Consider the following 24,251-nt stretch of genomic DNA (forward strand, 5'->3'; position numbering starts at 1 on the left):
GATTCGCCCTGCCCGTGTGTCCGATCCAATCCGCCAGTGTGAAGCTCTAATATATTATAGTAAGCTCATGAAATTGGTCGCTACTCGTTCGGTTACAGTTGTGTGTTGCTAAGCGCGCGCGACGTGCTGTCGGAAGCAGCACGCTCAGTATCGGAGTTGGCGTTGATGCCTGCGTTAGTGACGCTACAAGACGCGCTGCGGCCACCGCTTCTGTGCGCCGCGCGCGTCAACGCCGCGCTGCGCGACGCGCTCCGTCCCCTGTGGCTTATACTGGGCGACGCGACCGAGCCGCTCGCGAACTTGCTCGCTCAACTACGCCTCGTGCAAGTGCGAAACTGTGCTAGTGTGCGTGATGTATAATAATTTAAAATGTTACCTTTCTGTTTTACGAAATCCTTTTTAGATATATTGAGAAATTATGGATATTTGCTATAAATCGTACTATTATTCAATTTTATTTATCGCCCACCAGGCACCACTATATGCCCGGGCACGCACTAGCGACCAGGTCGCGGGGGCCATCGAAAGTATGGTGTGGCCGCTGGTCGCGTTGCGGCCAGGTGCGCGTGGTCTATGGCGGTTTCATACAAAGGTATCTATCTCGATGGCCACCGCGGCCTGGCCGCTAGTGCGCGCCCGGGCTATGTCCCTGTCCTTGTCGATGTCCCCTTTGATAATATTATCTCAGGGAGCCCAAGACAAGAATTATCTGAGGCAAATAGGATCGTACTATCAAGCCAATAATGATTCAAAGACAGTTTTAAGGTCGGGTTATGCCATTATGTCAAACCCAGCAACATATTTACATTACAAGCCCGAAATTTTTCTGATATTATTTACCCAAGTGCTGTATGAATTACGATATAACAAAAAAAGTATTTAATAGTTAAATAACATAGTTTTATTAATGTCAACGAAATTAAAAACAACTAGAAAATAAGTCAATAAAGGCGTTCCACACCGAAAGCACTCGTGGGTAATGTCACATAAGAGATTCGACTTTGAGCATAAGGGTTGATTCAGACCGCAACGCGACGCGTAGATGCATTTATAAATTTGACAGATTCGCAAGACGTCTCGCGCAATTGAAATCTGTAAATTTATGCCGCGCCGCGTCTCGCCTCGTCACGTTGCGATCTGAATCAACCCTAAAGACGTAGGTTAGGTTAGACGCTCAGTTTTTCATCAATCTGATTCGTGATCATGGTAATGACCAAACTGATGGTAAATTGATACAGGGTGTAAAAATTAGTCTTTCAGCGCTGCTACTTTCACAGTGATACAGGAGACACATACCTACACACCCAAAAGTATTACCACTTTAATTGTGACACCCAGTAAAATTTACAAAAGAGCATTGATTTTCAGTTACAAGTTGTATCAAAATATTATATTATTACAAGATGCGCATTGTAATACTCAGTTCGCCTCCTCAGTGATATTGTATGTGTTGTAATGTGCTCGACTCTGGCACTGGGACATTACAACTTACATTACAAACGAATGCTCCCGGTGTGGTCGCACCTTTACAATAAATTAGAATTTGAAAATAATAACGAACATAATTATTAAAGGTCGATTGCACAAATATTTAAGTTATAACATAACAATTTGAATTTGAATGCTTACTAAAATTTAAAACATCTTATTATAGTCCAACCCGACGACTCATGATAGGTAAACACTTCATAATGTTTAGATTTACATAGAGCACATAGCACATTCAATTACACAATAATTTAAGGTGACACCAGCGGTCATTGACCTTTCTAGTCTAGCAGCTCGAACTGCATTCTGTTTACTTAAGAATAAAATTGAATTCTTGTAAAGAAACATAAGCACTATAAACTATTATATTTTCATCGGAAAACGTCTTAGTTACGTCTTTGTATGATAATCTCCAACTATTTATAAGGTTTAAGTGATATAATAAAATAATACTGTATTCACATTGTGTACGCAAAATACGATATCGGCCTTAGACTAGAAACATCTTTCACTTCATTGTCAATCGTGGTTTGTATAGAAAACGACGAAATATGACAAGTTTTTAGACAGGGAGTCAATGACCGCTACAGACAGAATTCTGCGATTTGAGAATAGTAGTTTCTAGTTAAGTCTGTTGCATTATATGATGATCCATCTGCGAGGGCGAGCACGAACTGTCAGCGTACATTCACTCGCTCGAAGGGCGCGCCTTCTCGAGCTTTGCCAGAAACTGAAAAACAACAAACATAATATTATAGTTTTAGCAAAATAGATAGACGACGTGATAGAATAGATGTACGAATTGGTGTCAACAATCAGAAACATTACTTGGGGCCATCCGTAAAGTACACCACACGATTTTCTTGAATTATTTTAGACCCCTCCGCCCTCCTTGTCACAGGTGACAGGTCACATTTGTGAGACCCCCACCTCACCTCCTACCTAGTGTGACGTCACATATTTCATAATTTACATCTAAAACCTCCTCAAAATAAAAATGTTGTCATTCAATTTAGTCAATTTAATGCTACGTTTCTACGCTTGCCAAGGCTTGGCGAGCGTTAACAAGAACAAGCGTGTAAAGGTAGTATCTGGCTTGGCTTGCGTGAGCTTATGGAAAAATGAGTAGCTGGTCGAACGAAGAGAGTTTATCGTTTTTGGAATATTACCAAACCGAAAAGTGTATCTTGAACCCCAAATATGTTAATAGCCGACACCAGTTCAGTGTCCGCTATGCAATACACTGACGTATTCACAAGCGTGTAAACGACTTCCAAATGCCAAGCGAGAGTGTACGTGTTCCTTGTAGAGAGTTCACTGTGAAAGTAGCTGCTCTGAAAGACGATTTTTTTTCACTTTTTTATGGGCAAGGGCCCGAGCATCACGAGTTTCCCCATACAAAAGAGAAAAAAAATTTGGTCTTTCAGTGCTGCTACTTTCACAGTGAACTCTACAAGAAATACTGACACACCCTAAAGTATTATCATTTATTTTTGATTCACTCTGTATTATTACTAGCTCACCACCGACCAGGCAAACGTTGTTTTGCCGCATAAATTATTTCTACTCGTAGTATCACTATAAAAAGTTAGATAAAAATCTATTCTTGTTCCTGCGCATCGCGGCCACGCGAGTAGCGGGGTGGTGTCGGGTCTGTAGATGATCGCTGGTTGAGTTGCGATAGGTTCTATCGTACCCGCAACTCTGCCTTAAGCGATGAGTGGAGCACCGTGGGGTTTAAGTGGGTAGGCTATAACAGGAGTCCCACATACCCCGGCCGATATCCCCAATTTGCCGAAGATGCGTAAAGCATTTCCCCATGTTAAAAAAAAGGTCTAACGAATGTACCATCGAGGAAATAAATTCGTAAGCAGTTGACAGACCAATTCCACTGACCAGAATCATGGCTGGGTTTGACGTAACGCGACAAAACTACTTAGGCCGCGATAGGTCCCCCATTTGCCAAGGAATCAACTTCTCTGATGGTATAGGTACACAAAATTAAAATCGGTTGATACGTTTTGGAGGAGTTCGCGCACAAACACTGTGACACGGGAATTTAATATGTACCTTTATTAGAATTTACATGTTAGCAATAGGAAACTCGGCTTACGGGTTGCTTGAGTTCGTCGCGAGCGCAACTGTAGCGGGAGGGGGCCGTCGCCGGCACACAGCAGCGAGAGATCCCTGTAGAAAGAGCGCCCCGCAACCCCCGCCCCCGCAGACTCCGTCACGAAGCAAAGTGGCTGAAAGCGCACCACAGTAGCTGTCTTAGCCTGGGCGCGCACTAGCGGCCAAGCCGCAGCGGCCAGGTCGCGACGGCTATCGACATAGATACCTTAGTATGAAACCGCCAGAGACCACACGCACCTGGCCCCACGGCGGCCAGCGGCCAAACCATACTTTTGATGGGCGCTGCGACCTGGCCACTAGTGCGCGGCCGGCCTTAGGGTCAATTTATACTAACGCTGAGTCGAAACTCGAAGCACATCGAAGCGAATTACCAAAACTGAACATAACAAATTCAACCTTAACTGCAGAGCGTAGCGAGACTTTAAAAAGGCACCCACATTCTGGCGAATTCGCCCGACCGACGAAAATGCACGCGACCAAAGCTGACTGTTCTCGCGGAAGTATGAGTTAAAGTTGCTAAGTTCAGTTTTTGGTAATTCGCTTTGATGCGCTACGACTCTGCAATGTTTTCGCGCTAGAGTCAGCAGCAGCACAGACAGTAAACAAAAAGTTTTGTTCGACGTTTGACGTTTCTGTCGATATTCTGATATTATGACACGTAAAACATGTTTTTTTTTTTTATTATAAAATTGGGGCCGTCTATGGACTGTTCGTCCATATCCTTTTTTTGTTATATTATTATTTAGATTTTTCGCACCAAGGATAATTGAAATAATATTATAAATTTAAAATTAAAAATGCGTAAAACATGTTGGACCATAGTCGGATTATTTAACTGTGTGCTAGTAGCGTCCTCTGCTCGGACCTTTGGATAATATACCCTATTTTTAACCGTTTACAGACAGGAGGAGGTGATACGTTCGGCTGTGGATATTTTTTTTATGTATGTTCAACGATTGCTCCGCCGTTTGTGAACCGGTTTTTAAAAATGTTTATTTTGTTGTGTAGCAGTGTAGGGTATTGTTTCGAGTTGGTAGCAACTACCATGTTCACAAAAGTGGTGGTCTGATGATGGGAGCCATGAGGAATCGAGTGGACTCCTTGAATCATATTATGCTACCAAAAAGTAAGATTTTGCACCATGGTATACCACGGTTCCGTAGATGCTGAACAGAACTCCTGATTCATTTTAGATATATGTTTGGGAGGTTCGGGTGTTGTTTAAAAGATCAAAAGCATAAGCTACTATACTGACTACATTAATCATCATCATCATCTCTAAACCATGCATCATCACGTCCGCGTCATTATGACCATATATTATATATTAGTACTTTTCATAGTCTTATAGATCGAGATTGATGTTTTTGATCATTATTTTGATAGTTTGTCTATTGATTTTAATATTATTTTGCTTTTTTTAAAGTATAACAACTACTATTATTCGAATTCATGTTATGGCTACCAAGGTAGAAATTTGATCACGGGGTTCATGAGTGACAATGATGTTGATAAAGTAAAAACGCAAAAACTGTGTAGAAAAAAAGTAAAATTTTAAACAAAAAATTAAAACCGACTTCCAAGGTAAAAACAATAGTAATTTTCTAAAATGAACTAAAAAGTTTTAAATAATTCTTATTCTGTACTCAGTATTTCTGTTCTCAATCTTCATAATTTTGAAGTCGGTACCAGCTTCCTATATTAAGTTGCAGTTAAATTCTGTCATAGACCTGGCGAATAGGTTAGCAGTTACCTGGTGCCTTTTAGAAAATCACTGTCGTTTTTACCCTGGCAGTCGGTTTCAATTTTTTGTTTAATAATAACGTCAATATCGTTGTGAAATATTATAAAGAATAAAAACCCTAAAAAACGGTCTCACCACGGGCGGGTTAGGGAAGATGGAGTCCAGGAACTTCTTCAGACCTAAACACGACGAAATTATAACATTATTATTTTTGTAATATCAAAGAAAACAAAGAAAAAAAGCCGTGGCACGAATGGGCCGGCTCGATCGGAGAAATATCACGGGCTCACAGAAAACCGGCATGAAACAGTGCTTGCGCTATGTTTCGCCGAGTGAGGGGTTTACCGGAGGCCCAATCCCCTACCCTATTCCCTCTTAAAAGACCGGCACGCACCTGCAGCTCTTCTGATGTTGCGAGTGTCCCGTTTGCTCGTTTGCCAGCTTATTTTATTTAAAAAAAGACATACGTCTACCGTCAACTAAGCGCATGCAGTAATCTAAATTGGCGCTACAAAGTAAATGCAAAAATTGGTATAACTGTTTGGATCTTGATCCTGCTAGCTGCCTTGCTATATTTTATGAAGTCTCATAAAATATAGCAAGGCAGCTAGCAGGATCGGTGGATGTAACGTAACGCGACCAAATGACTTATGTCTTAGGACATATATAATAGCACCATCGAGGAAATTGATTCCTAGGCAGTTGACAAACCAACGTCAGTTGGTCGGATGACGGATCATGTCAATTCAACATGTTATAGTTTGTGCGTTTTATAGACCTGGATCCCAGAAGGATAAGACATAACTTACTCTCTGATGGATGAAACCATAGGTTATTAGTAGTGCCTCGTGTACTTAGAATACCTGCGAATTTGTGTAGCTCTAAGTGTGACACCTGGTCAGGTACCAGGAACCAAAGTGGACTAAAAATGAGTCTTACTTTACTTATTTTCAAATGGCTAATATTTATATATAATTTGTAGATTATTGTTCTGAACTAGTATCATGTAGTGTAAGACACTTTTCAATGACCAAAACTATTGCCAGACGTTTTAAAAGTAACTTTGTTGCTATTTTTTTTTCAAATGCATTATTTTTATTTTATAAAATAATATAACACCTTAGAAAACAATACGATATTGCAAGAATTTATTTTCTACTAGCTGTTGCCCGCGACTTTGTCCGTGTCAGCATACTGCATAGTATAATAACAAAGATGGATAATTTTCCCCTGTTTCCTTACCCAAAGGGTAAAAACGGGACCCGATAACAAAGATATTTCAGCCTGTCCGTCTGTCTGTCTGTCCATATCCAGACTGTACCTCCCCTTTCTAACGTGTAGTGAATATTATTAAAGTATGGATACAATTGAGTATTTTTGGTCATATACCTAGTCAAGTGCCTACTAGTGTTAGACCCAGATCCCAGAGCGATAAGACAACTTACTATCACAATATGGATGAAACCTTAGGTTCTCAGTAGTTCCTTATGTACTTAGAATAGATTCAAATTTGTGAAGCTCTACATGGAGCTATACTCACTCTCACTCACTCACTCATAATCTGTAAAAATGTCTGTCTGTCTGTAACCTCTTCACGCCCAAACCACTTAACCGATTTTGCTGAAATTTGGTACAGATATACTTTGAGCCCTGGGGTTAATTTTTTTGCCCATAGCTTATATGAAATGTATTTATAGTTTTTAAATTACGCGACAAAAACAATTTTGTCACTTACGCCCTTTCCATTTTTTGCTGTTCCATTGCTTGTTTACAATGAGAGACCGGCCCGGCCGCAATACAAAACAAGCAATCTAAAACGTATCCAACACGCGGTGTTACCTTAGCTGATGACGACAAGGATGATGACTGAAGCAGGCAGTGTCGTGATTGGGTCATGATTAGATGAACGATGAAAATTATAATGATTTTGTTGATGATTACGATGAATAATTAACAGACAAATACCTACAGTTAATTATTATAATCATAGTAAAATTTATTCTTTTATCTTAAAAATAAAATACCTTATAAAACGAAATAGCTCCAAATAGTTTTACTTTTATATAAATTTACTTCAATATTTATTAATTGAGAGATAACACGCGCAACTCCATTTCGCAAAATTTCGGGATAAAAGTATCATATTTCCTACAAAGTACCAAGTACCAGTATTTCCGTACCAAATTTCAGCAAAGCATTTGGTTAAGCGGTTTGTGCGTGAAGAGGTCACAGACAGACATACATTTTTACACATTATGAGTGAGTGAGAGTGAGTATAGCTCCATGTAGAGCTTCACAAATTCGAAGGTATATTTTTAAGTACATAAGGTACTTCAGGTTTCATCCATATTGTGATAGTAAGTTGTCTTCTCGCTCTGGGATCTGTCATCTGGGTCTAACAGGTAGGCACTTGACTAGGTATATGACCAAAAAATACTCAATTGTATCCATACTTGAATAATATTCACTACACGTTAGTAAGAGGAGGCACAGTCTGGATATGGACAGACAGACAGACAGACGAACAGGCTGAAATATATTTGTTATCGGGTCCCGGGTTTTTACCCTTTGGGTACCTAAGGAAACAGAGGAAAATTGTCCATCTTTGCTATTATACTATACAGTATGCTGACACGGACAAGCTCGCAGGCAACAGATAGTAGAAAATAAATTCTTGCAATATCGTATTGTTTTCTAAGGTGTTATATTAATTTATAAAATAAAAATAATGCCTTTGAAAAATAATTGCAACAAAGTTACTTTTAAAACGTCTGGCAATAGTTTTGGTCATTGAAAAGTGTCTTACACTACATGATACTAGTTTAGAACAATAATCTACAAATTATATATAAATATTAGCCATTTGAAAATAAGTAATGTAGGACTCATTTTTAGTCCACTTTGTTACCTGGTACCTGACCAGGTGTCACACTTAGGGCTACACAAATTCGCAGGTATTCTAAGTACACGAGGCACTACTAATAACCTATGGTTTCATCCATCAGAGAGTAAGTTATGTCTTATCCTTCTGGGATCCAGGTCTATTATGATGATATGGGTGACACATTATAATTGACAATATAGGGAAGTTACCTAAGAAAATTAATCGATAATTTAAAAATATCGAATCACTTCGTAAAGAAATTGCAATCGAAATTATCGATTTCGTACTGACGTTTCAGAGTGGCGCCGGTGATTTTAAATGGCCGCCCTTTTTATCGATTTGATTTCGATTCAACAGCGTCAATCTCTATTGGCATAAGTTCCATTTCATGCATCTGACATTTTTCAAATATTTTCATAACAATTATTTTCACAGTTAAAATTTATAATTTTATAATAATAAGTTAGTATTTAGCAACTTTTCATTTTTATTCATTTACAATAGGAAACATTTGTTTTTGTAGATGGAATATAATTTATTACATTTTGTTTTTTTTTTTTTTGTTTTCTTGTAAAAAAACCCGTAGCAATATGAGAAGTGTCACCCATGTCATCATAAAACGCACAAACTTTAATTGTGATCTGTCGGCTGAGTTTGACGTAACGCGACCAAACTACGTAGGTCCCCGATCTGCCTAGGAATCCACTTCTCTGATAGTACATTAAATTAACAAAAATAATCACAAACGCACACTACACTGTTGCACATTCTCTCACTCACACGACCATTCGCTTAGGGGGTGCTTAGGAGGCGTCCACATATTACATGAGGTGTTTTTTTTTATTTTTTAGACTCCCCCTCCCCCCTTGATGAGATTTTTTAACCCCCCCTCCCCCCACAAATCTCACGTAGGATTTTTCAAAATGTGGGTTTCTTACGTACGCGTTTGGTTTGACAGTCAGTAGATTTTCTTTCCAAGGAATTTGTGATATTTGGGATTCGACCAAACTGGAGTAAAATTTTACTCGAGTATAACTGTCTCCTAATCTAAGAGTAAGCTGGTTTTGCGTTTTTCCAACTTCTAATCCAAGAATGAGGTAATTACACGGGAGTAAATATTTACACGGGCTATTTTGGTGGAGTAAATGTTAAACTGAGAATAGTTGCACAACAGGGTTCAACTGTCACGGTCGGTGTCATTGTGAACTATAATTGACATTTTATTTCATACTCTTTGAGTAACTTGGTCAAATGCAAACGATAATACCCTAGAGTAAATTAAAGGATAAAATTATTCTCATGATAGTTATACTCGTGTAACTTCAAGTTTGGTCGAAGCGGGCCTTAATCGTATAACGATTACACTTACGATTAAACCTTAAGCATACGTAGAAAAAAATTAAATGAGACACCGACACCCCCCCCCCCCCCCCTCTCCCCACGTGAGATTATATGAGATTTGACTCGACCCTCTCCTCCCCCTAAACACCTCACGTATTTTGTGGACGCCCCCTTAGTATTTAAATGTACTAAAGATCGCCCAATGGTCGAAATTCGACCTTAGTTTCAACGACATTAGGACTACTCCCTATATTTTGTAAAAAAATATTGACTTATCATATTTTTTCAACTCTTGTCTCTGGGACTCAGCTGATCTCAGACTGGCCGTGTAAGCATTGTCTAATATTATCTAAGATTAAATAACAAAAACTATAATCCATTTTCAATTTGTCACCTTGTTGTCAACAGACTTCAACCATAAATAAAAGAGTATAATTCGTATGTATAGGCTTGTCACTCAAAAATCTGTCAATTTTCCTAGTGTGTGTGTTGTAGGGTGTGTAATGTTTTATTTGTTAAAAAAATGTATAATAAAAGCATAATTTCAAAATAATATTAGCTCGATGCACTCCTTCACCATATAAACTATAACTGTGCAAAATTTCATTCACCTTCGTTTCCCCATTTTTCTTCAAAAGATATATATATAGATGGCATCAACACAGACATATATCTTGATCTATTTATGTGGGCATCAATAAGAAAATTCCTCACCAATGTGGTTCGCAAAATTTGGTGGTATCCCCCTCGGCACATGCTGGTTCTTCAGACTGGATAGCATCTGCGAACATCATCATCATCAACCGTCCGCGTCACAACAAATCCTCGTAAAATTAATATTCTAAGAAAATCAGCCAAGTACGATTCGAACTCGCACATGAAGGGTTCCGTACCGTTATAGAGCTAAAATAGGGCCAAATGTTTTGTTTTTTTGTACGACAGCTCCCCGTAAATTTTAATTTTATTTTATTATTATTATTATTAAAGTACTTACACATATAATTGAGGATTTTGTTTGTCAAGTGCCTTAGATCTGTTGCCGTTATTGATATAAGTACTTAGAGCAAAAAAATCACGTTTGTTGTATGGGAGCCCACCTTAAATATGAATTTTATTTTGTTTTTATTACTTATTTATTGCTATAGCGGCAACAGATATTATACACAATATATGCAAATTTCAGTCTAGCTATAGCGGTTCTTCAGATACAGCCTGGAGACAGACAGAGTGACGGACAGACAAGGAAGTCTCAGTAATAGGGTCCCGTTTTTACCCTATGGCCTATTTCTGCTCTATTACGGTACGGAACCCTTCGTACGCGAGTCAGACCCGCACTTGGCCGATTTTTTATTGTAGTATAACTATAGAGTATAGACTATAGAAGATTCACCTTCTGCACGTTGGCAGCGATATTGTGAGATGTAGTTGTGTTGCCGCAGACGAACGGCAGGTTTTGGCGCTGCGGTGCGACGCGCGGCGAGTCGCTTCCCACCTTGGAGTGACGTGCCGTTTGGGTGGAGCCTGGCACCTGGGGCCGTACCACGAAACCGTTTTATGACTCAAACAATCGTACGAGAATGCCGCGTCCTACTCTAACAAACGTGAAATGACGTTGTTAGAGCAGGACGCGGCATTCTTAGCCGATTGTTTGAGTCTCTAAACGATTTCATAGTCCGTCCCAGTAGGCCTACTAAGGCCTGCTGGGACGGTAGAGCACATTAGTGAAAACAAGTTAAAAGTTTAACAATAATTAATATTTATATCGTATTTTATTGCTTTACTTAAGCCAGATTACGACTAAAATTGAACTGACATCCCCGACCGAATGACGTCGGTCCGCCATCTGCCATTACTTATTCAATTTCTTCGATGGTATATCTTCTTATATATGTCGTAGGATGATTTGATAAATCGAATTTTCGCGAAAATTCTAGGGATTTCGCGAAAACACGGATTTATCAAATCATCCTACGACATGCGTAGGATGATTTAATAAATCGAATTTTCGCGAAAATTCTAGGGATTTCGCGAAAACACGGATTTATCAAATCATCCTACGACATGCGTAGGATGATTTAATAAATCGAATTTTCGCGAAAATTCTAGGGATTTCGCGAAAACACGGATTTATCAAATCATCCTACGACATATATAAAATTCTCGTGTCACAATGTTAGTCACCGTACTCCTCCGAAAAGGCTTCACCGATTTTTACCAAATTTTATATGCATATTCAGTAGGTCTGAGAATCGGCTACTGGCTACTTTTATTATATTGATAAGTGCATTTGTTGAATAAATAATAGTAAATTATTACAACTCGAGACTGACGGCGACCATTGTTTGTGCGACGGGATAGCGATGGACGTTGCCATGGTGACATATTCATTTAGTCACTTCAATAAAATAATACAGGCGAATACTTTATATGGCAAAGAAACGTTTTCCGGGACAGCTAGTAATTAATTATTATGTAAATGCGCTTGCTCTTATATCGCCGGTCGATCTTAAAATTGTGATCAACTTTAATGTTGATCTGGGCCAAAACCAATATGGTGACGGGGGCCAGTTTCATTGAAACCAGGCCAGTTGCGCACAAGTAATTTTACAGTGCCCAAGTGCGTGCGCAGTACACATGAGCACTCTCTATTCCTCCCTTTACTCTCAAAAGCCAGTGAGACCGACGGACGACCGACACGATCAGACACAGGACCGACATTTTACATGCCCATGCTAATCGATATCAAAATTACGATTGTATGTAATGCCTTTTCTAACGTTCTAATTCTATGCTAGCCAGGTGATCAGCCGACATTGTCCTAACCGTATGGTTTGGTTAGAATAGTACATTACGATTTACGCACCTAGGCGGTAGCGGCGTTAGGGGGGGGGGGGGGTCAACGCGGGAATCGAACTCACGACCTCAATTAGGGCAACACTCTAAGCCACTGGGCCACGGAGGCGCTAGAATCGGTCATGCAATTTACCTGCGAGGGTTTACCGCCGTCTGCCACCGCTGCTCGAGGCGCGTCTAGACTTCTTTCGTCTACCACCTCCATCTTGCGCTTACCGGCCTCTGAAAATTTATGTGATCACTAATCAGATCTGGTAATCAGATGATTGGATGATCTACTAGAATTTATTTCGTTGAGAGAGTGCAAGAATCACTATGCAATATGCAGTGATAGTGATTAAAAACAAGAAACATCCTCATCATCATTTATACGTGGGAGAGCCATGCTTCGGCACGAATGGGCGTGCTCGACCGGAGAAATACCACGTTCTCACAGAAAACCGGCGTGAAACAGCGCTTGCGCTGTGTTTCGCCGAGTGAGTGAGTTTACCGGAGGCCCTACCCTTTTCCCTTCCCTAACCTCCCCTATTCCCATCCCTACCCTCCCCTATTACCCTATTAAAAGGCCGGCAACGCACCTGCAGCTCTTCTGATGCTGCGAGTATCCATGGGCGACGGGAGTTGCTTTCCATCAGGTGACCCGTTTGCTCGTTTGCCCCCTTATTTCATAAAAAAAATATCCCTGGCCGCATCTGTTGGTCTATCCGCTTTAATCTCAATAACTACTATACGGGTTTTCAAGCGGTTTTCACCAGAGGATAGAAGGATTCTTCCGAAAGGTTTGCGTATATGTATATACTTAAGTGATTAAATTTTAAAAAAGTACGGTGGAAATATTTTTTTCTTTTGTAGATCTAGTTTTAAAAAAATTGGCAATAGTACATGACATTTAGTAATCTGTCACATGGTTGGTCACAATGCAATATGAATATCTTTGAAGGTAAACTTGCTATGCCCTGGCACAGTATAGCAATATGACATATCCCTACAGTAGTGAAACGAATGTACTTGCGCAGAGCAACGGAGGGGTACCCGCGGGGAAGCGGGCGGGGCGGGCCCGCGTACACTAACTCGCGGAGTTTGTGTACCTGCGCCCACAGGGGTGACGTTGGCGCGTTGTCTACAAATTTTGTGTTATAAAACGATAACTTATCTTATAAACAATAGGATATTTTAATAAATGTTCAGTGTACGGATGTAAATCTGATTCAAAAAACAAAAAGGACTTAAATTTTCATAAATATCGGCTCACAGTTTACAATATTGTGTTGGCCTTGGCGGCATGTATTTGCATCTCTGTTTTATTGTTTACGTTGTAAGAAGTGTAACAAGGAGAGAAACAATATAGAATAAATTAAAAATCTGTCAAATACCCTGTTACATACTAATTAGTACCTACCTAGCCAGGTACACATATCAAGTGTAACATACCGCGCCCTTACCGCGCACGTAATAAAAGTTTTGAAGTGCTTCTGTTACACCTGACGTGTGATTAATTATTGGATATTTTATATATTCGAAATTTCGAATGCGTCTTCATTATTTTAATCCTTCGATCGTGATTCGTGGATCCTTGAAAATCTATTGTTATTCTATTGTGTCTCGCTCACCGGTGAGCTTATGGGGCTTGATGGGTTAATTATTTTTTTTTAAATAGAGAACTAAAATCATCTAAAAATAAAGTTTCACGTAAATATCTGGCAGTACGACATAATATGTACGATTCATCTACCGGCTCAAAAATTTCCTTTTCACTCCGGTCAAGACCTTGCTGGTCCAGTCCCTTATCTTTCCTATAATTAACTATGGTGACGTGTGCTGTTTAGATCTTAATGCCGACAAACTCGATAAACTCGACCGATTGTTTAATAATTGCCTCCGATTCATATTCAACCTTCGAAAATACGACCATGTTTCTTCGTATCGCTCCAAGCTACACTGGTTACCAGTACGTCAGCGCCGCTCTGTGCAGGCACTGTGTGTGCTATATTCACTGCTGCATCATCCCCATACTCCCGAATATCTCGCCCCTCACTTTCAATACCGTTGCAGCAGGCACGATAAAAACCTCCGATCCCCTTCAAATCAGCTTAATTGCCCTTCTTACAAGTCAAGTTCCGTCCACTCTTCTTTTAATATCCAGGCTATTCTCCTCTGGAACGCTCTTTCTCCGGAAATCAGGATGTCAAAAACCAGAGATACTTTTAAGCGCAGGGTACGTGAGTTTTACTTGAAACAGTTGGCAGACTCTTAGTTTTCATAATTTATGGCATAAATTAATATTTATAATATTTTTAGCATCATCATTGATCAACTATATATTATTATAATATAGTTATTATAATAATATATAACGTATGGTTATTGGTTTTATTTATATATGATTTTATGTGTGATAATATGTATATTATAAGTAAAGTATAATATTATACAATATATATTTTATAAGTATAATATATATTCATTATTTTTTTCTGTCTTTTCCTCTTTCAACTCGACTGGCACCTATACAACTATGTCCTTGTATCGCCTAAAGGTTGACTGGTAGATAATGCCATACGGCATTAAATCCACCTTTGTACCTATATGTGCATAAAGTTTTTAAAAAAAATAAAATAAATAAATATGTAAATATAACACGCTGATTAAACAGATTAAATGATAACATTTGCATTACAAGCACAATATTTTATTTTATTTCCCGTTTCGTGGCAACCCTGGTATATCTGCCCGGTACCTGTCATCGGTGGCGGCATCGTGCGACGTCAAAGGCGTTTCGTTACTGTAGAGACTAATATTGCTATACTGTGGCCCTGGGCATAATGCCCCCCATCGTACGGCTATAATAACCCATTACAATCATATTATGTTTTGGAAAATCATTCAATCAATAAAGAAGAAGCTTTCATACAAGAAGCCCAATTATTTTGGATATTTTTACTCTATATCGTACGCAACGTTTGGTTTTGGCACGAGTACGATTTGCACTTGGCCTTTTTTATATACTTTTTTTGCCAAATAGAAACGTACAACGTTTTGTACTTACCATCACCCAACGCGTGATGCAGCTCCGACCCACGCGCCTCCACCACAGGTTCCTGGTGAAAATAAAAATATCTATATATTAATACGTGAGCCAAAAACTTTGTAAGTATTCCTTTTGACGAAAAATGGGGAAACGTAGGTGAATGAAATTTTGCACGTTATAGTTTATATGGGGGGGGGGGGGGGGGGGGGGGGCTGCCGAAGCATGGCTCCCTCACTTATAAATTATTTTGAAATTATGTTTTTATCATACATTTTTTAAACTAATAAAACATTACACACGGAATTTCAGTACCTGATTCTCGTCGGCTCGGTCGGTAGTGCCTTCTCCACCAACTTTTACAGCGCTCCGTTTCCCGCCGCGCGCTGTAGATTCTTGTGAACAAACGACATTTAGCTTATTACTTGTTCAACTTTTTAATTTTTCTTGCATAGCTTTTATCACGAGCTTTGAGTTAACATTCGTCGTCTAACGTCGTTTCAGTTCGGCAGACTTCGGCTCGGTGTGGCTGGGGGTGTGGTGCTCGCTGAACCGACCGGCACAACGCACAGTGTGGTATTAATATAACTAATAAGGGGCGATTTCACCAAAGAAATGGAACGCATTCAATGCACACTGAACCGGTTCCAAACTTATAAACGCGTTTATAACACCGAATTGCATTTCACCAACATTAGTAACTTATCTGTGGCGGCGTTGCCGCACCGCTGTGCCGGTCAGTGCCAGACTTCGGTGTGGTCACAAATACCGTGTTTGTGTGCGAGCGACTAGGCATTGTATTACAACGTTAATACATAACAAATACGTAATGTAAAAAAGTCATAACCACTCGGTTTCTGCACGGGAACTGCGCGGTTGCCGCTGTGTCTGAACAAGCACTACGTATACAACGTCAGAAATAACAACACCTAGCTCGGCCGGCTAGTCAAAGCTACTCTACTCTATAATAATAGGTTGGGGAAAAAGTCTTTTCGCCATATAGTAAGTAAGTATATTATATCAACTTGTCATAAAATCTCTTGGGCTATACCAATTGTACCTGGGCTCTGGCCGATTTTGGTATCATGGACAGATACCAAAATCAGCCATATCGTGGACAGGGGCAGCAGACCCCCCCCCCCCCCCCCCCCCTCCCTGGATCATGTTGGCGTCCCTACTAAGTATCTTATCTAGACTTTTATGTATAAAAATAAGAAAATGAATTTTGGGCATTTGTTTGCAATACAATATTTTTAGAACTAAAAATTATTAATTTTTTATTCTTTATAAACTTCTAGCTTTAAAAAAAATCTGATTTGCCATTTCTGTGATTATATTATAATATGTGTATGATAGACAGATACACACAGTGTTGCCACTTGCCACTAGTTGCCACCTTAGCACAGCACTTCACAGCAGGTACTGCAGGCAGTCTGTTCCCCAGAGCCTATATTTTCAATCAAATATCTTCAATCCACATCATTCTGTTTTGCGCGCATCAAAATTACAATCCGAATCATCTTCTGATGAACTATCTAGTGAATCTAATAGCAAGTAACAGCTCGAAAGGACATTTAGACAATTGTAAATAAACTTTATAAAAAAAACTTTTTAATTTTTATACGTATAAAATGCCAAGAAACTTTTTCCCCAACCTAATATTGGGACATTTCACGTGAAGCGGACAGGGAAAAAAAAGTGAGGTTCTGAAAATCGACCACATTCGGCCCATTTGTACTTCTAGTAGGCATGAATGTGTACGCAAAATATTTTTTTTTGTATATTGCATATTTACCAAGTTATAGGTTTCAAAAGAATTGTCATTGATTGGTACTACAATTTTTCGAAAGTAATTTTTGGAATATAACAAATCAACTATAAAATATTTTACATAGCGATACATATTAAAAATATACTGTTCTTTTTGACAGTAAAAAAAATTTAAAAAATAGAAAAAAAATTAATGGCCAAAACCGGAAGTAAACTTTTCAAACCAGAATTACAGTCACTTCGACCTATTTTTTTTATTATTTTTTTTGTTTCAAAATATAGCTTAAATGATAATGAAAGTACACTAGAAAATTTAAAATGGGATCTCTATTAGTTTAGGCGATACGTTGAATAATATACACCCGCGTCGCAAGGGGTGTCATATGTAGCACTTGCTTAGATCGGTTGGTGTGCGTCAAATAAAATGGCTTGTATAAATTACTGTGATAAAATAGTTCAAACATAATAAAGCAACATTGGTACAACACAAGAACTGTTTATTTTGTAATTTTAACAATTCTACAATGGGAATCTATAAAGGTAACTTCCCTACTGTTGTCAATTATAATGTGTCATTGTGTCACGCATGTCAACATAAAACGCACAAACTATAGTAAGTGGTAAGGTTGGGTTGCACCAACTAACTTTAACTATACGTCTTAACTGTAACTTCAACTTTAACTACAATGCAAAATGTCAAATCTTAGGTTAAAGTTAAAAATGGACGCCATCAAGACGCCCTATTTAACCATAACCATAGAGCTCGACAAGGTCTTAAATGCACGTGGCGAAAAAAGGAACTAACGCTGTCATCATACAAAAACGCCATTTTTTACAGTTCTCCTTTACCAGCAGCGCCCCCGCCCACGTTCATTTATAACCTTGTTAGACCAGCTGTCATCTGTCAATTTCTCCGGTCAAAGTTAAGTTTAAAGTTAAAGCCTTAACTATAACCATAACTTTAACTTTAACCCAACCTAAGTATGCTGTATGGATAACTTACTTCTTTTGGGTTTGGATGTATTTGCAGACACAGGAATGCTCACAACTGAAGTCCCCACTTGTGACCTATATGCAGATATAAAAGTATTTAAATCAATCAGATTTTTGTTAAACAGTATAATATAAAGGTAACTCACAAGTCACATTGTAACATTAAGTTTTATGATTGCGTGCGGCCATAATATAACGCACTCGGTCATCAAATGTACGCGTAGTCAGTAGTGCGTGCCATTGCGCGTACCTAGTATAAACTATGGCAGTTGACACACCCAACTTTTAACCGACTTCCAAAAAACGAGGAGGTTATAATATGTTCGGCTGTGGATATATTTTTTTTATTTTTTTTTTGTATGTTCAACGATTACTCCGCGCTTTTGTGAACCGATTTTCGAAATTTTTGTTTTGTTGTATTAGGTTTCACTCCAATTTGGTACCATGTTCACAAAAGTGGTGACCTGATGATGGGATCCAGGAGTACTCGAGGGAACTCCTCTAAATTTATATGGAAATATATGGTGATTTTGGTTTTATGAGAAGCATCCTAATTCCTAAGCATATGCTACCAAAACGCATGATTTTTCACCGAGGTATACTATAGTTCCGAAAATACTAAGAGAACTCCGGATTCCGTATAGATACAAGTTTGAGGGTTTAGGCGCTGTTTTAGGAACTGAAAGCATATGCTACTATGCAAATTACATTCATCATCATCATCATCATTACCACGTCAGGGTCACCAATGTCACAAAAATTTAACATAACAAATTCAACCTTAACTCCAGAGCGTAGGCCGTAGGGCACACATTTGACATTACTTCTGAGAAGTAATTTGCATCGATAATACAAGTTACATCGGCCTGTCTCACTTCCATACAAACGGCGCGAAATCGCCGAGATATTTACCTACTATTCTGGAAAATTACCTAATTTCAAGCTTTTGCATTGCGTTTAGCGTTCATAGTACAATTATAACTGTCTGCCGTCTCGCTTCAATCTGCCAGGGCTGTCAAGCGAGCAGCGCGGCGGCGCGGAGCCGGGCAGATTACTTTTGTATCGTGGAAGCGTGCGCTGCGTGAGCGACAAGTCGAGCGAGTGCCAGCCTATGCCCTATCGAGACTAGTCCGGTGACCGGACGCTTGCGTTTTTCTAAACTCTGGAGTGAAACCCGTATTTCGAAATTAGCGTCTCAGCACAATCGTAAATAAAAAATAAACTACTTATACTTACAATAACTGACTAAATACCTTAAACTGCTACAGGGCAAAAATAGTAAAGACGGCTACCGCGCCGGAACCGCGTTTGTAGTGGGTAAACACGGGTGACACATGGTCATAATTTTGAAGTCGGTGCCAGTTCCAAATATTCTGGCAGACTGAAGATTCAGCTATCTGGTACCGACTTCAAAATTATAAAGATTGAGTACAGAAATGGTTGAGTTTTAGCCGAATTCGGAAAAAGGCATGCTATTAGATTAGAAAAATTATTTAATACTTTTTAGTTCATATGATAAGGATGTTATTATTGTTTTTACCTTGGAAGTCGGTTTTAATTTTTAGTTAAAAATAATAATTAAATTTAGAAAAAAAAAGCGATGTCATAGTTTTTCAACGAATTTTAGCAAGTTGACTGCATACTACTGCTAAACGCTGCTTATTGTCAAAAAATGTTCAAAAGAACACATATCCGTAATAAATCGCTAAAAGTAGGTACCTGCGTCGCTTCAACGTCGCTTTTTTATTTTTCCAAATCTTGAGGACACTGGTCTTCTGCTGCAGGCAGGACGCGGACTCAGCGACGGGGAATTCAACCACCTTCGCTATGGAAGCTGTCGACAATAGGGATTTTAAATGTAGATGATAAATAAAATAAATATAAATAAAATATATTTTTATTCAAAATGGGTATCATGATACACTTTTTGAAAGTCGAACGAAGTAACTACGATGTCTACCACCGGTTCGGGAACTACCCCGCCGAGAAGAACCGGCTGCAAATGTTGCTCCACGTTGGCCAATGGTAAAACAAATATAATTACGAGCATGCTGACGTAGATAGGTCTGTCGTCCTTGATCCTTCCGGATTTCCCCAAAATTATCCAGGGAGCCAGGGATGGCGGTTCGTTCCCGTTTCATACCACTTATTTTTCATACCGCGGTATGAAACAGCGAAGTACTGTTTTTGAATTGCCTGTTTCATACCGCGGTGCTTGGAATGGTATGAAACGGCTAATTCTTCTTTGGTATGGGTGGATTCGTACCACGAATTTTAGTAAATATTTTTAGACTAATCACTTATTTATACTGGCGTATAGAAAAGTGGTAACAAGAAGAACTAAAAAAATATTTTTGTGTACTATTCACCTAAGTTCAAGTATATTTTATAATAATAGGGGGTGTAGACAGTAAACGAAATATAATACAAATTATTGTTTTTTGAGAGTTTGTATTATAGAATTACCGAAAAGGGCATATTTTTACTCATTAACTTTATAATATTTTTTATTTTATTTAATAAAAAGTAAATATTTAATCCGTAATATCACGTGATCGCCAACAGTAATCACAGAGTGTAACGTCACGATCACCAAAACATTGTGTGCGAGAGTGACATTTCGATGTTAAACCCATACAAAGATTTTTGTTTTTTGGAGGACCGTGACGTCATAGCGACGCCATGATGAACTTTAGCGTTTTAGCGGGAAATTTGAAAACGAAATTTAATAAGGTGCCAAAATTAAAAAATAGTTCTAGTTTAGTTTGGTCATAAGACTTAAGTCGGCTATAAAATTATAATTTTTTGATGAATATAGAAATATAATACAGCTTCTAATATGTTATAATACAGCTTCCGTCTGCTTGTCCTCTGCCCGGAAATTAGGGGTCCACGGAAGATCAGGGACGACTGTTCGTTCGTCTTAACCTGAGTGGTCTCAGTTTCTGCACACTTGGGTGTTACATTGCCGTGCTATAATTGTACTTAATACATTAATTGTTTTTTTTCTTTTTTGTTTACCTTTGATAGTTTTTATGTATGAATTAGCTGTAGATAGGTTAATTTTTAATTTTATTCTTGTTGATATCAGTTCTGTATATTAAGTCATATGTGTAATTGTGTAACATTTAATTGTAGCAGAATAAACGTTTGGTTATTTATTTATAGATATTTTGAGCTTGACTGTACTAAAATCTGCGCTGCGGTACGAATCGACTAATTCAAAAAAGGTCTTCGCTGTTTCGGACGCCGGTATGAAACAGGCAATTCAAAAACAGTACTTCGCTGTTTCATACCGCGGTATGAAAAATAAGTGGTATGAAACGGGAAGGACCCGGATGGCGAACCAATGGCAAGGACATACAATTTTGAGCACGCTTCTGATCATAAAATTATTATAGTGATTATTATATTACAAAAGCGCTAAGTTAGGCTAGGGGCATGATATTTTTAAATATACGCGTCAGGATAATCCCCTGGATAATTTGTTGAAAAGCACATCGACTGTTATGAACTTAAAATAATAGCAAGTTTCATGGATTAGTATTGTAGGGGGGAAGGGGATAGGGGGGAAAAGTGGGCCACGAAACAAAGGAGTTTGGAAACCTCTGATATACTTATCATGTATAGTATCGCTTGAGAAACTTGGAAAGTCTCGCGGCCGCTATTTCTCAAGCGATACTATGTATTACAATAATGAAGATAAAGTTTATTAAAATCATAATATGACAATGAAAATGCTCGCCGCTGCCATTCCGGTGTGATTCGGCCCTAAGGCATAATCAAAATAACGAGCACCTACGGGCTACGTCTCCTACGAGGCACAGACTTCATACAAATTATGAAATTACCTCGCACGTCGAGCTTCCACTCGGAGCTCAAACCGTCGACAACACTACAGCAGCTGCGGTGCCACATTTCTGTTCAATCAAACTGATTAAAAATCTACTAAGACAACGTTGGTTTTAATCATTTTGCGGGAGATCGCAGACGGCACACTTTTTGTGTGATCGAGTCTGCGATCTCCCTAATAAAAAAAGATTATATAATATATACTTAAAGCTAGGAACAAATTATTTATTGGACGCGTCGTAACGTCGTAACGACGGATCTTCGGACGTCTGGCCAGTCATTTCAGAAAATATAGTTTATTCATTTCAGTTTATACATGTAGGTCTACCTTCTGCCTAACAAAACTGTGGTCAAGCATGCACGTGTGGTAGGCGCCTTATAATACAAATTTTTACTAAACTGTACAATCTACACCGTCTTTTTAAGTAAAATGTTAAGTCCTAATAGAAGTTTTGTTCTCTTTTTAGTGCGATTATCTAGATGTCCCGCTTTGGTAAGACTATAATAGTATGGTCAGTTTGGTCACGTTAGCCATGATGAATAGTCATGACTCATGACTCGTGATTGAAAAGCTTTAGCATGCACATCTCATGTCGATCATGACCATGAGCAATCATATACACATCTAAGTTCGTAACCGCTTTTTTAGGGTTCCGTACCCAAAGGGTAAAAACGGGACCCTATTACCATAGACTCTATTACTAAGACTTCGTTGTCTGTCCGTCTGTCTGTATGTTGCCAGGCTGTATCTCAAGAACCGCTGATGTACACAATCTGTAAAATATATTTCAGATGTCTAGCTATGTCCTATGACTTCTGAAATGTTTACAAATTGTGTACATCAGCTGTTGCCGCTATAACAACGAATAAGTACCTAAAAACAAAATAATATTAATATTTAAGTGGGGCTTCCATACAACAAACGTGATTTTTTTGGCCTTTTTTGCTCGATATCAATAATGGCAACAGGTAGGCACTTGATATTTTCACAAAGGCCTTGGATATAATGTGTACTTTAATAATAAATAATTAAATTTAAATAAAATTCAAATTTAAGGGAGGATGGGAGCCCCCCCATTAAAAACATAATATTTGGCCTATTTTTGCTCTATAACGGTACGGAACTCTACGTGCGCGAGTCCGACTCGCACTTAGCCGATTATAAGACCGGAATAGAGAAACAAAGGCCTGAGCAAGAGAGACGTCACTATCAGTAACATTGCGTGGTAAAAAGAGACGTGTGATACATGACAGCAGCACTCTTTTTTTGACGTCCAGTCGGCACGTGCCGCACGTTGACAATTTAATCTCACCCATTTTGGTTACGTTTGACAGCTCGAGATTGTTCCTCTATTCCGCTACGTATATTAACTTTATGATCATGCATGATCCAACGCGATATGGCCACATCAAAAAAAGCTACAAAGAACAAAGCCGTCGCCATTGCAATAAAATTGTTAAACGTTATCTCACTTACCTTTCGATATTTTAACTGCATCGCCCATTTTCATAAATTTATTAAAAATTTTGCACCCGAATGAACCAAAAACCTTATTAAAACTAGTGTAAGTTACAACTTACTACCACCTGACAACCATTTTATCAAACCGTCAAATAAGATTTAAAAATCTATGAGGTGCAATCATAGATAATAAAGTATAGTTTTCACAGAGCCATTACTGCCAGTCTAGCCAGTATTGGCTTGGTATATATGCCGCGTGTGAACAGTTTGGCCATGGTTTGGCCATGGCACAGTATAGCAATATGACATATCCCTAGCCAGGGTTTGGCCTGCCTTGAAAAACTATTCACACGCGGCATATACCAAGCCAATACTGGCTGCCAGTCTTATTGGCAGCCAGTACTGGCTCTGTGAAAATTATACTTAATGCCGAATGCGCCATAAGTAACTGAAAAATGAAGAGGCAACAGAAATAGTAGCTATATAATAGCGGTTTTTGAGATATTTCCCCCCAAAAAGTTGCTTACTTTTGGGGGGGCGGGTGACGGGTAGCGTACCCAAAGGGTTGATGTCCATCTGTATCCATGATATATCTCAAAAACCGCTATAGCTATTTCTGTTGCCTCTTCACTTTCAGTTACTTATGGCGCATTCGGCATTGTTAAAGGAGGCTAGACAGAACGATATTTGACCTCGACACTTTTTT

The 24,251-nt window shown here is 38.8% G+C and overlaps 1 protein-coding gene across 2 annotated transcripts; it reads right to left on the bottom strand.

The window, feature by feature from the left end:
- Positions 1-1,983: 1,983 nt before the first annotated feature.
- Positions 1,984-23,674, bottom strand: LOC121739303. Of its 2 annotated transcripts, none has more exons than XM_042131683.1 (12): positions 23,561-23,674; positions 22,083-22,151; positions 19,951-20,065; positions 18,242-18,306; positions 15,789-15,863; positions 15,490-15,543; positions 12,577-12,665; positions 10,981-11,118; positions 10,305-10,371; positions 5,501-5,544; positions 3,602-3,734; positions 1,984-2,218 (listed from the first exon to the last, which is right to left on the bottom strand). In XM_042131683.1, the coding sequence occupies exons 1-12, from the start codon at positions 23,592-23,594 to the stop codon at positions 2,166-2,168; spliced, it is 936 nt and encodes a 311-aa protein (XP_041987617.1). In that variant the 5' UTR covers positions 23,595-23,674; the 3' UTR covers positions 1,984-2,165. The 2 variants fall into 2 exon arrangements, with proteins under 2 accessions (XP_041987617.1, XP_041987616.1); XM_042131682.1 differs by having other exon boundaries at positions 15,490-15,541; positions 15,784-15,863.
- Between the last annotated feature and the right edge of the window lie 577 nt (positions 23,675-24,251).

This window comes from Aricia agestis, chromosome Z, assembly GCF_905147365.1.
Source record: "Aricia agestis chromosome Z, ilAriAges1.1, whole genome shotgun sequence".
Lineage (NCBI taxonomy): Eukaryota > Metazoa > Arthropoda > Insecta > Lepidoptera > Lycaenidae > Aricia > Aricia agestis.